Genomic DNA, 13255 nt, shown 5'->3' on the forward strand with positions numbered 1-13255 from the left:
CTGGCGCAGGCTGGGGGCCTGGGGGCCACAGGCAGGAGGGTGCTCACAGGATGGCGAAAGCAAGCGCTCAGTTCCTGACTTTCATTTCAGGAATGAGCAGGAGGTAAAGAATTAAACACAGGAAAATGTTCTTTGAAGAAGTAGAGGTGCTGCAGGGAGATACCCTAAGACTTGAAGGTGTGGGAGCACGAGGGCTGGTGTTCCAGCGCAGGCTTGGGGACAGGAGGTAGATCACCGCTTGCAGGAAGACCTGCCAGCCATGTCCAGAGGGACGTGCCAAAGCGACAGTGTGGAAATGTAACTGTGAAACAGAAAAAAGTATGTTAGATAGGAAAAACTATACTTCAGGCCTTGAAAATTAAAATACTTGCCTGTGATTATTCAGTGGTCTAGCCAGGACCATGAACTTTGATCACATTTATATAAAATGTTAAATCTAACAAGAAAGCTGTAAAAAGTGACGTAGACCCCAGATTCACATACATCTTGCTTATAAAGAGATGATTCTCAGAACCCAGTGACAAGCAGCTTGGAATTTCTTGCTTCTTTTGGGTGTGTTTTTATGTTATTCTGATGAGCTATGGGAGTGGATTACAGTGAATAATCTGTGGTACTTGCAGGCAGTGCTGTACCTCTGGGTATTGATGTTTCACTTTGCCCAATCAAGGAGCTCCGTGTGTGTGTGTGTGTGTGTGTGTGTGTGTGTGTGTGTGTGTGTGTGTGTGTGTGTGTGTGTGTGTGTGTGTGTGTGTGTGTGTGTGTGTGTGTGTGTGTGTGTGTGTGTGTTTGTGTGTGTGTGTGTGTTCATGTTCGCTCTCTCAGTAACTTCTCTATTTGTCAGCTGGGTAAGCTATTTAAGAAATTTTAAAGCTTTGCCAGCGTTTTATCCTTCACTTCTAAGAGCTCATTTTCTGCAAACAAGAAAGAGTTGTTGACCGCTATTCAAGGCAGAAAGCATGACCTTGTCCACATAAGAACAGCCAAACAGCAAGATGTTGACATCCCAGTGATCCTCATTTTCCCTAAAGCCTCGGTGTTTCTGCTGAAAGCACCACTTTCTAGAGACCAGCCTCTCAGACATAATAAAAAGAGAAACAATCCTGCGTTTTTTCCAAAGTATTTCAGAGAAGCACTCAACCTTTCTAGCAGCCTCAGAGTATCATAAAAGTTGTCTGCATCTGTCTGCCCTTCCTCTTTCAGTGCAGGTTACTCTGTGTCAAGAACCACAGTATGGAGAATTCCATTTACTCTACTTGGTGCTGAGTGCCAATGTGTGGCGCCAGCATGGTAGTTAACCCACAGAACATACATGTCAGTGACCACACCAGCACAGGGGATATGTATGGGAGTATACCAATGACACCGAAGGGTGATTTCAGGTGACTTCAGACAATGTACAACAATACATACAATGATACCACCAAAATAAAACTATAGAAGGAGATATCCGTGCCTCCAGTTTGATATATGGTGACATTTTTCCACCTGAAAACATAAACCAGTACAGAGACAGTTGAATAGCTTCATCTCAAACCTTTGCTTTCCTCTTCCCACCCTGAGGAACATTTTTCAGACCTATTAACCCTTCCTTGTCATTTCATGTATAACCATTGTAACATGTGTATTGCATTGTAGTTCGTAGGATTGTGTGTCTCTCTCTTATACTATATTTTACGTGTATGATATGGCTAAGTTGACGCATACAGATCAAGTGAGCCAGAGTGCATTCAGAACTCTTGGTATCAGTGCTACAGAGCGTAACAGTTTTCTCTCATTGACCGTGACTCGTCTGTCCTAGGGGCCGTGGGGGAGCCGTTCCTCCTCCCCTGCCACCTGGCCGAGGTGTCCCCACCCCTCGAGGAGCCACTGTGACTCGTGGAGCTCTTCCAGTGCCCCCTATAGCAAGAGGTGTCTCTACCCCTCGAGCCCGGGGAGCATCGTCAGCCCCAGGATACAGAGCACTGCCCCATCCCGCACCCGAGGCCTATGAGGAGTATGTAAGTACGCACACACCCCCGCTGGGGAAAGAGGCTGTCAGAAGAGCTGGAGGGGGCTGGGAACGCGGTGTTGCTGGCTGTCATCTGAGTGGAGTGAGAGCACTGTGAGAGAAGCGTCGTTCTACAGGAGCCGTAGTTGGTGTCTCTGAGCAGCTTTTATTTTAGAAGTCAAACTCCTGAGGTTTGTGTAGCCTGTAGCCTGCACAGGGCGCCAAGCCCTGAAACAGGTGCTGGGTCCACCGAGGCACCACAAGTGCTTCCTCCTAAATGTCTGCTGTGGTTACTACTCAGGAAGGACAGCGACTGGTGTGTGTGTGTGTGCATGCGTGTGCGTGTGTGCGTGCGTGCGTGTGTACGTGTGTGTGCGTGCATGTGTGCATGTGTGTGTATGTGTGTGTAGGCGTGCATGATAGCACTATAAACTGAGATTTTATGGACGACCAATAACGAGATTGCCTGGAGGCAAGGAAGGGACCATGTTCTAAATGTTCTGTGAGAACAACCTGCTGGGATTTAGTGCTGACATAGATGTGGGACTGTGAGAGAGATCAGAAAAGGAAGGCTTTATCTGACGGTTTCATGACAAGGAATTTGGGCTAAGTGATGGGTTGTTTATTGGAGTGAAGAGTACCACTGCAGAAGTTGAAAGTTCATTTGGGCCTAGAGGAGCCTGTGCAGTTGCTGAATGGGAAGGATGGGGCTCTGGAAGCAGACGGCGTCCCTCTGTCCCGGGGGGTGACATTAGAGCACTGGAGGCCTAGGTTTCTCTTGTAAAGAATCGGAGTAATTGCTTTAATCCGTCAAGACTGTATTGGAATTTAGGAAACCATATTCATAAATAGGTAGTGTCAGCATGTATAAGAATCTATCATAAAGTTATTAAATAAAGGCAATGTATATGAACTTTGATCAGGTAGATTATTGTTAAATTGTGGGCTTTTTTTTGACATACTGGGGTTTGAACTCAGGGTCTTGCACTTGCTAAGCAGGTACTCTACCCTCATGAGCCACTTTCTGGGCACTGGCCATTTTTAAGACAGCGTCTTACCTTATACCTAATCTAGCTTGGACCACAATGCTTCTATTTTAGATCACAAATTGCTAGGATGACAGGTATGCACTACCATCCCCATCCATGGATTGAGATGGAGTCTTTTTTGCCCTGGCTGACGTCAAACCACATTCCTCCAGTCTCTGCCTTCCAAGTAGCTAGTATTACAGGATGAGTCACTATGCCCAGCTAAGCAGTAGACTTACTCACGTCATAGATGTTTACCTATTTTTTGTGTCCTCAAGTTCTGTAAAAACTGCATCTGTACATTTTTCCCTGTTAACAACCACAGAATTTTCTTAGGCTATTTGGGACTCTCTGTGCAGTTCCTAAAATTTTCTCCTTGTAAGTATCCCAGTGTGGTTCTTTTGTATAATTTGTTTGTGCTAATAAGTGTTACCTATCCTATTTAATAAGCGTTTTCTTAAAGCTTTAAGGCATAACTGAAAAGTGCTGGCTGACGTGTGCCAGGCACTCAGTACCAAGCCCCGGCTACACTCGGGAACTACTCTGCACTAAGTTTAGACCATTGATTCCTCTGTGCCGGGTAAGAAAGACAAAAGTTGAACAGACCCAATAACAAAATAATAGCACAATGCTGAGTTGATAGTGAAAATCTCCACGGAATTCTTAACTCTTAGATAGATAACATTTCTCAGAAAAGGTCCCTGTATTATAAATCATGCTGTGAGTCAATTCAGTCTCAGACTTTTCTCCCTCCTGCTGTCTGCACACTAAGTTCCTGCCAGACAGAATGAGAATAGGCATCAAGTCCACCTCTGCAGAGGCCTGACAAGAGCAGGCCACTGTGACTGCCACTGTTGTTGAAAGACTCATTACAGTTGTTGAGTCTAAAATGTGGCAGCACTCAGGCCCAGAGTTGCAAGCCCCTGACTGACAAAAAGTGTGGATTTAGCTTAATCTTTACATAGTCTAACCCAGACTTTGAATATTTAAAGCTCCTCTTCATAGACCTACTAAGAAGAATGCACTCACAACGTAGAGATGCGTCATCATGGTGGAAGTGGTCTGGAAAGATGAAAGTGAATTTCAGCAGAACTCCAACAGAATTAACAGATCTGGAGAGTACGTTATACCCTGGCCATTCTGCATTCCTTCATTCAGTCTCCAGGTGATACTGTCAGGTAGTTATTGACTGAAACTGGAGTGGAGAGCCACCTCTGTGTGTGAGAACTGTCATTGCCCCAGTGCAGTGCTATCTAGAGAACCCCACACCGACCTGGGTCCTCCGTGCCCCACAGCCCGGTCCCACTCGGTGCTCAGATCCCCTCGGCCGTGCCTGGCCCACCGCCAGCCTCCTTGTGAACACCTCTAGCTTAAGGAACTCGGTGCTTCCAGGAACTGGGCGCTGTGTCTAACACGTGCCAGTGTGGGAATAACAGAGTGTCCAGGAACTAGCATAGGAGTCCATTTGCAGATGGGTGCTGGAGGCTCATGCTTATAGTCCCAGCTACTCAGGAGGGTGAGGACTGTGGTTTAAAGCCAGCCCAGGCAGAAAAGTCCATGGACTTATCTCCAGTGAACCACCAGCAGTGGCACTGGAGCTCAAAATGATAGAGTGCTAATCTTGGGCAGAAAGTTCAGGGACAGTGCCCAGGCCCTGAGTTCAAGCCCCATGACTGAAAAAGAAAGAAAGAAATACATTCACTACTTAAAGTTCTTTCCTTACTCTGTCCTTGTTAGAACTCATTTGTTCTCATCCTTTCCAGCTTGCAAGATTTCATACATCCTAAAGGCAGAAAGTACTTCTTAAACTTTTCAGTTCTAAATAAAGTGGTTGACCACAGCAACTTGATGGATTCCACTTATGATAGCTTTAGAAAGATGCTGTACACAGACATATTTTTATATTAATAGCAAACTGATGATGACAGAATGTAGCATATATTAAATGACTGTAGAGATTACATGTGCTCCACTTAGGAACTTTCATCAGTGAAAGAAAACTGTTTTAATGGGTTAGGAGGGATGGGTGACAATGTTGTCAGACAGCTTGTATTCACATACTGTTTTGTAGAATGGTAACTTCTTTGTACAACTACTTAAAGATAATAATAATAAATTTAAAAAAAAGAAAACTAAGTTTTAGAAAACTTTAAGATAGGTAAAGAAAACAACTACCTAAGACTATAATAGGGGTATAAAAGTAGTATAGAAGTAAAGAGGAGGAAATGGTAAGGACACAGACAAGAAGAAAGGGCCTTCCAGAAGCAAATCTAAGGAACCTAGTGAAGCAAAGAGTAGTGAAAAATATGTAGGAGGTGAACCTGGGAAAGAGAATGAGTTACAAATAACCTCAGAGCCCCAAGTCCTAATTCACTCGCTGTAGTGGCTTCTGAGTACCGGGTGTGGTTACGTTTGGGGACTTTAGCCATTACTGATGTGGGGGCACTGATGAAGAGTGAGGAGCGTGGATGAAATTTGCCTTCCTCCGAGGTGATTGGTCTTAGCTGTGCTGTGGGAAATGGGGTGATAGCAGCCGGACAAAACTGAAGCAAGGGTAACAATGGTGAGGCTAGTGCGCCCTGTGCATGGCAGAGTATGAAGAGGCAGACAGGCTCAAGTTGCAGAAGGCTGAGCATTGAGCCAACGTGGTTATCGATGACCTCGTGCGAAGTAGAGTTGTACTAGAAATTCATTTAGATTGGATTTAGTGGAATAGTGTTACTTGTGTGAGTTAGATATTGCTGCCCCTCCGTTATGGCCAAGGTTACAGGAAGACCGTTGGCACTGCCACGGGTGCTGTGACTCAGTATTCATGTGCTGTTGGATCATGAACCATCCCTCATGTGCAAAACACAGAGAATCTCTGAGTACCAATAACATCAGGTATTTTGTGTCAAAAATGCTGGGTTAAAAATCTCTGCATTTTCTCTCCTTCCTATAGAAAATAATATAAAACTATTTCCATATATGAAGTTGATCAAATATTATATCTCCAAAAATGTGAGAAAAAGTACAAAAGTCTGTTATCTAAAAAACAAAGATACTAATTTGTTTTCTGGGTTTGTAATGTTTCTAGTAGCCCCAGCTTTTAAAAATTTCAGTTGGGGGCTGGAAATGGCACTGTGGCTCAAGTGGTAGAGTGGTAGCCTTGAGATGAAGAGCTGAGGGACAGCGCCCAGGCCCAGGGCCCCACGACTGACAGAAAAATAAAATAAATTCCAATTTGTTATGATGATGCTCATGCCACCATCATACTTATAAATTTATAATTGCATAATCTTTTCCTTAAAGAGAGAATGCAGAAATGACATAATTGCATTCCCCCATCTCTGCAACTCTCCTTACAGAAAAAATTACAGCAACATTTATAGTGAGAAGATAGTGGAGATATGAAGGGAAGAGATGGTACAGAAAGATATTGTTTAAAGAAAAGACGGATGTATAAGTAGTTCTTTCAGTTTTCATTATTTGTATTTTTTGTGCTGAGAATACTTGACATGAAATGTACCCTCCTACATTTTTTGACAAGGTGATGTACAGAGGGGTGACAGTAACATAAGTAAGGTAGTAAGTACATTGTTCTCCTACCTCCTCTCCCACCCCCAGGTAGTACAGATCATTTCCCACGTACTGTCTTGTGAGTATCACTGGTGCAGTGGTTCCCTCTTGTCCTTTGGCTCACCATTTTGCTGTTCCCCTTCCCTTGCCTAATTCAGAGAAACATATGTACCATACCCAGGGTACCAAAATCAAATACAGTAACAGCAGGAGTTAAGCCATAGGGAGAACACGGTATATTAAAAACAACAACAACAAAGAAAAACCTCTTGTGTCCATGTCTTGGAACTCATTTCAATTAGCATCAGCTTATATGGTCATATGTACATAGCTATTGAGCTATTCTGCTCATCTGCTAAGATTACCCTAGATGTATACTAATTATTGCAAATAAGGGAAACCATGGGACCTATGTTTCTTTGGCTCTGGCTTACTTCACTTAATATGATTTTTTCCAAGTCTTTCCATTTCCCTACAAATGGGGTGGTTGGCATTCTTTTTCATGGAAGCATTAAATTCCATTTTGTGTTTGTGTGTGTGTTATATATATATTACATTTTCTTGATTCGTTCATCTACTGGAGGGACATCCGGGTTGATTCCATATCTTAGCTATGGTGAATAATGCTGTGATAAATATAGTTGTGCTGGCAGCTTTAGTATATATTTATTTTGGGGTCATTTGGGTGAATGCCCAGAAGTGGGACTGCGGAGTCATAGGGCAGCTCTGTGTCTTTTGAGGAACCTCCATACTGCTTTCCAGAGCCGGAAGTCTGCTCTGAGTATAGCTTTCTAGCTTACATTGGTGCTGGTACTAGTTGTGCCTTCCTTTGGAAATGTGACCCTTTCAACCAAGATTGTATGGAAGAATTAAATGTTCAGAAAAAGGCTCAGAGACTCTAGTTTCTGTCAGAACATCACATTTTATGTAAACATACTGATAAAATATATATTTGTTCATGCAGATACTCTCACTATTCAGACATTGATGTAGCTTTTGAAAAGATTTTTTAAAAAATCATCTCAGGTACACAGAACAGTTTCTAGTTTCCAAAGAAATAGACCCAATTTATTTTTAAATTACCTTATATTTTCTCTAAAGGTTAATATCCAGATATCAAATAGCTGAATCAAGGCATAACCAAGAAGAAGAAGATATAATTAAAATTCGGTTCAGTGCTACATAAGAAACCCAGAAACTGGTATAATCAGTCATGTTAACCTAATTTGTGCAATGCGTTCTGACCAGACTTTGAGAATCTTCTCCCCTCATCAGCCTCCCTGAGCCTCCCGCCTCCAAGACATCCTGTTGTTTAATTCAGACGTGGAGATACCCTCCCAGCAGCCATGAAAGAACAAGGAACTTCATGGGGAAAGCAGTAGTCCTTAAAAGTTCTGTACAGGAGCTCTGGCTACCCGCCCTCAGTTTCATATTCATGGAACATTTTGACAGGGGAGGGAAATCAGTATTAAAGGATAATTGAAATCAATTCTTGTGCCACTTTTGCGGAAGAAAAGATCACGGTCTGAACCAAAGTGCATGTTTTGAGAGGAGACTCATCTGATAGTTTCTGTGTAATAGCCAAGAGCCTTCGCCCAAAGAGAGGAGATTTTTATTGGTTTCTAAACTGGATATTTGTATTCCATTAAATTTCTTGTTGGAATTTCATGCTCTAACCTCCTCTCATTAGAGACCAGTTTACCAGAATGCACTGCACACCTTTGTTTCCTGAGATACGACTAATATTTAAAATAACTGAAACAGTAGAGCGAGGTTAGTGAAATGTGTATGAAGCTGCAGTGTGGGCTTCATAATGCTATTGAGGTTCTGCTGTTCAGAGAAAGTGCATTTAAACGTTGTCTGCATTATTGCCATACATAATAACTTAACATTTTCCCTTAGAATTGTGGATAGTCTTTGTCTAATGGTAAAGTCTGAATGAGCCACCATCTACTCACGTTAAGTTTTAGATTTTAAGTCCCTTAAAATGAAGATGATTCTGATGAGGACAAGACTCCAGATTGATCATGAAGCAAGGACTCAAGTCCTTCCTCATGCTTACGGTAAGACAGTAGGTGTCCTTGAAGCAGTGAGCACTGTTGGAAAGCATGGTATCATGGTTATTATAAGTTTGCTCTAGGTGCGTTAGGGGAAAATGCAAGTTTTCTTTGAGGGGACAGTGTAGACATTTGAAGGAGAGAACAGCTGCCGGCAGGGCCATGGCGACCCTGTGTTCTGTTTATGTTAAACAGCATCATAAATACACTCTGGATTATTATCTTCTATCTTTGGCTCATACTTGTCTACTAAGAATGAAAATCAAAGTGAGTTGTGTCTTGACTTGTTTCTACAGGTGTGCTCTGAGATATTTCTACAGGTGTGCTGGTCACAAATTAGTTTTTATATTATTCTTCCTGAATTATATTTTGACAGTTATATCCCAATGAAGAATGAATAGCCTATATGGGATGACAAATCACACTTAGGAATACTAAAATTCATTTTCTCTTTTGTTGGTTAAAAAATATTGCTTAGTCTGTTTTGACAATAGCTCCCTTATAATTTTCTGGCAAGGAAATTTAATTAAATAGAAGTTGCCTAGTTACTTAGTTTATAATTAGATTTCACAGAAAGCCAGATAGGAATGGCTAAAGACAGTTGAGTCTGTTTACATGTTCTGATCTTGTTTCTTCGTGGACTTCTTTTCAGTGGCAGATAGAGGTTGGTAAATCTTTCTGCTAAGGCACAGATTTGGTGATTACTTTCTGTCGTGTCTTATGAGCCAAAAGCTTTTCCTAGGAAAGCTGCAAATGTTCTTTACAATCTCAAGACTTGAACGAGGGCCACTTCTCCATTTTGTGCTGGGCATAGAAAACCTAACTTCCCTGAGTAGAAGGCCTTATTATGGATCAATTTACAGATGTGGGACACAGAAGGATCCTTTAACTGTCTGCTTTGTATTTCTTTAAACTAAATAAAGGATTTTTTGTGCTTCCATATTTCTTAAGTGTTTCCATTCATTCTTCGGTAGTACTTCTGACTCACCAGGGCTTTTGTAGTTAGTTATTCTTATGTTACATACCAAGGATACCAACAGTTGGAGAGCTGTGATTTCAGTGGTGTTGGGGCTGGTAGAAGGTTTAGGAAATGGAACCAGAGTGGGTTTTTCTTTAGGTGTGCCTTCTTTTTCTCTTCTCAACATCTACAAGTCAACCAGAACCGCTTCTGTGTTTTGCTATTCTTCTAGATGAAGAAAAAACATTTTATATATTACTCATAGGGACTCTGTGTCAAAGGAAATGAGAAAAATCTTACTTGTAATGATCTTGTTTTCTTCCTCAGCTGTGATAGTAGTAGATGTTGTAAACTACTTAAAGTGATGTAAGAGCTGATGACTTTTTTTTAACTTAGCCCATACTATATCATCCAGTGGTCATGTTGTTTATTAAATGCTATGGCATGGTTGTATGATTTTCCAGAATAGAAAGCAGACAAAATAGTAGCATGGCCACAGTACTGTACATTCAGACCATCTGCACAAGCACAGACCACCAGTGCATGCATTCTAAGCAATCATACTTAAGACCTGATGCGTTGTTTTCTATGACATGCTGGTTATTCCACATTTTGTCACATCCACAGTGCTAAGATTGTAGTACAATTAGACTATAACAAATTTTTCAAATAGACACGATAATCAACTACATTTGAAGACTAGAGGGATTCTTCCCTAAGTCAATTGTCCAAGGCAGTTGGTGGTATGGTACCAAACCTCTATGTTGACAGTCAGAGCTAACAGCATTTTGGGGTTCAGAAATCCTGCTATTCTGCCCAATCATGCATTGAGCTTCCTTCTATGCAGTGTTGAACATAGCTTAATGGAACATAACCTCACATTGAATATAACCATCTCTCTCTCCCTTTTATGGTGATTTTTCAGAATTCAAAAAGACCATCGTGTACTTTTGAATGTTATAAAGGGTTTTATCCTGCCCATTGCTTTATTGTCATGCTGATGAAATTACAGTTTAATCAGTAAAGCCCACTTTGGATATTAGAGGGGCAGGGCGCTTTGGGAGGAGACCCAGGAGTTTTACATATACACATATATGTTCTTATTTGTTTTATTATTGTTAGTTATTCTAAAGAGAAACTAAAGGTACTCTAAAGAGACAAATATTTGTCAAAGAGAATAAACAAATTTACCAGAGTAGGTGCTTCTTAAAGTAGGTAGAGAGATCATTGTATGTATGAAAACCATTTCTCTTATATTCTCTATTCTTTATTTCGTTTCTAAGACTGAAGGAAGAAGTAGGTTAGCAAGCAACCTAGAGACAAAGATAGGAAAATGTTTTAGAGCTTTCTAGGGCTTTAGTAGGCAAAGTACACACACACACACACACACACACACACACACACACACACGCACGCACGCACACACATGCACACACACGCACACACACACATACACTATGCTTTAAGTGGATACTGTTTGAAATCAAATTTTTAGCAAATGAATCTGTTTTAGATTTTGGATGTAAATGAAACATTTCAAGTAACAGATGTGCTACGAAGAATTATACATATGGAGCTCTCTATAAATTTGTGAAAGTATATTTCACTTCATATTTCTATCTTGGTTAGTATTTTCTTTTGCAAAACAATATATTCTTCAGATTTAGATGAGAGGACATGATATAATTTTCGTATCTCATTTAAAGCAGCAAGTATTACCCTAAAACTAACATCCTTCATACCTGTACTGGAGAACAATCAAGCAAGTTTCATCAAGGTGTGCACGCCATTCTATTATTCTAAGACACTACACTGTTATCATTTTCAAAATTAGGTCAAATATTGTCTTTACCTATTGACATTTCTGCAAGAATTCAATTATTGTGGACATTTCCCTTCAAAATTACCTCCGCTCTTATACCCTTGCCTTAAAACATCCTTTCAGAAAACGAATCATATTTGAGATGTCTCCTGATTAACTTACTTCAGTTTAGCAAAAAAATAAAATAAAATTTCAAAATCATCTTTTTTTCTGTCATGGCTTTATCTCAGATATTAAATTCAGGTTTGTCTTTCTGAAATGCTAAATTCATCATATCACTTCTTTGTTAAAAATAATCAAAAACTGCAGCAGCTCTTTGCTGCTGCCAAAACGATGTAATTCCGACTTCTTAATTTGAATATATAACGTCATACACAGAGAAAACGACTGGCTCTGTCGACTTGCTCACTGTTGAGTAGTGTTTTTCACTTTCAAATAAAATCTTGACCGGGAGTAAAGGTGAAGTACAGGAACAATGAGTGAAAGCTCCTAAATATATAAAGTAAATATTACTAGCAGCAATTTTGTAGTTCATAGTTTATTCAAATATACTGTTATTTGATTTGTATAATTTAATATAAAGGTCACCTTTATCACATGTCTATTGTATGTGAGAATTTGCACATAAATAGTCTCACAACAATAAAAAAGTAAGAAGTATAATCCTTATTTTCCACTAATGAAGTTTTAGAGTGAAAAAATTTGATAGTGTATCAGTTACCTACCTGAGAGCAGAGTCAAAAAGGTCTGTTTTCAAAGCTGACACCTTATTGGCTATAAAATACGTGGCTTTAAAATGGTGGCAGGTAAGCAACCTCCACAGAAACAAAGGTGAGTACAGGGCCCAGAGGGCGGCGGGACATCGCTGGTAGGTGTGTTCAGATGCCAAACTTCATGGGTAGGTATGTGCTGATATTTCCCAGTCTGCCTCATAAGGAAGTGCTTCTAGAAACACAATTATGCTAATCATATGCAATACTTTTATTTGTGTCGTTCTTCTCAGACATCTCAGCGTTATTACACGTTCTCAGAGGTACTGTGGGACTCGGGGTAAATGATAGGAAGCCATGTGGAATCGATGCTGTCAGTTCTCAGAGAAGGCACATGACACTGTTCTATTTTTCTTTTTAAGCTTCTCTAGCCATTTTCATTTAAATACTCATATTACATACAGCACACTTCCAAACTCCTCACGGCAACAACTGGATACCATTGAGGGAGAAAGGCTCATCTTCTGCGGAGCCTCTGAAGCCTGGCTGATGCCGGTGTCAGGAGAGTATTCTGCTGAGTGATAAATGAGCTTGCATTCTCGTATTTTTTAGAAGAATGTAGGTGCAGTGATACCAATATTCTGTAAAGCTACCTACTGCTGATGATAAATTCTCCCGTGTCACTTCACTGGTAGTGCTGTGTCCTTGCCATTTGTAATAATCTACTATCGTAGATAAATATTCACCCAGATACTCTACTTGTTTTCTTCTGAAAGATCCTGTTAGCCATCATGCTTAGACAGACTCAAGTTTAATACATCTTTTAAAAATGTACTTGGCAGCAAAAATGTTGTAGGGATTGATCTCGTAATACAAGATTCAGCACCCTAGATTTGACATTAAGGCCACTTAGAGACATCGGCAGTTAGTAAGACAGAGAGAGACAGCTGCATTTCAAGGTAGTGAGGAAGTAGGAGACATGGCAAAACCTCATCTCTCATCTTTGTCGGCAACCGCTGCTTTGGATACTCCACCCGTACCAACAAGTACACAACTCGCACCCTCCTCCCTGGAATTTCTTTTTAAATCAGAGGCAAATAAATGAGTGTGATGATTACACTAACTTTAGAGAAGA

At 40.8% G+C, this 13255-nt stretch overlaps 1 protein-coding gene across 6 annotated transcripts in view; it reads left to right on the plus strand.

Moving 5' to 3' along the window:
- Positions 1–13255, plus strand: part of Khdrbs2 (KH RNA binding domain containing, signal transduction associated 2) — a 309495-nt gene that overhangs the window by 148135 nt on the left and 148105 nt on the right. For all 6 annotated transcript variants that reach the window (XR_011370892.1, XR_011370891.1, XR_011370893.1 and 3 more), the window contains exon 6: positions 1799–1997. Coding sequence is in view for 3 of the 6 variants with exons in the window: in XM_070017225.1 (XP_069873326.1) it covers positions 1799–1997 (199 nt within the window). In the remaining 3 variants the exon portion in view is untranslated. The remainder of the gene's footprint in view (positions 1–1798; positions 1998–13255) is intronic.

This window comes from Dipodomys merriami, unplaced genomic scaffold, assembly GCF_024711535.1.
Source record: "Dipodomys merriami isolate MVZ:Mamm:240054 unplaced genomic scaffold, mDipMer1.0.p SCAF_122, whole genome shotgun sequence".
In the NCBI taxonomy this organism is placed as follows: domain Eukaryota; kingdom Metazoa; phylum Chordata; class Mammalia; order Rodentia; family Heteromyidae; genus Dipodomys; species Dipodomys merriami.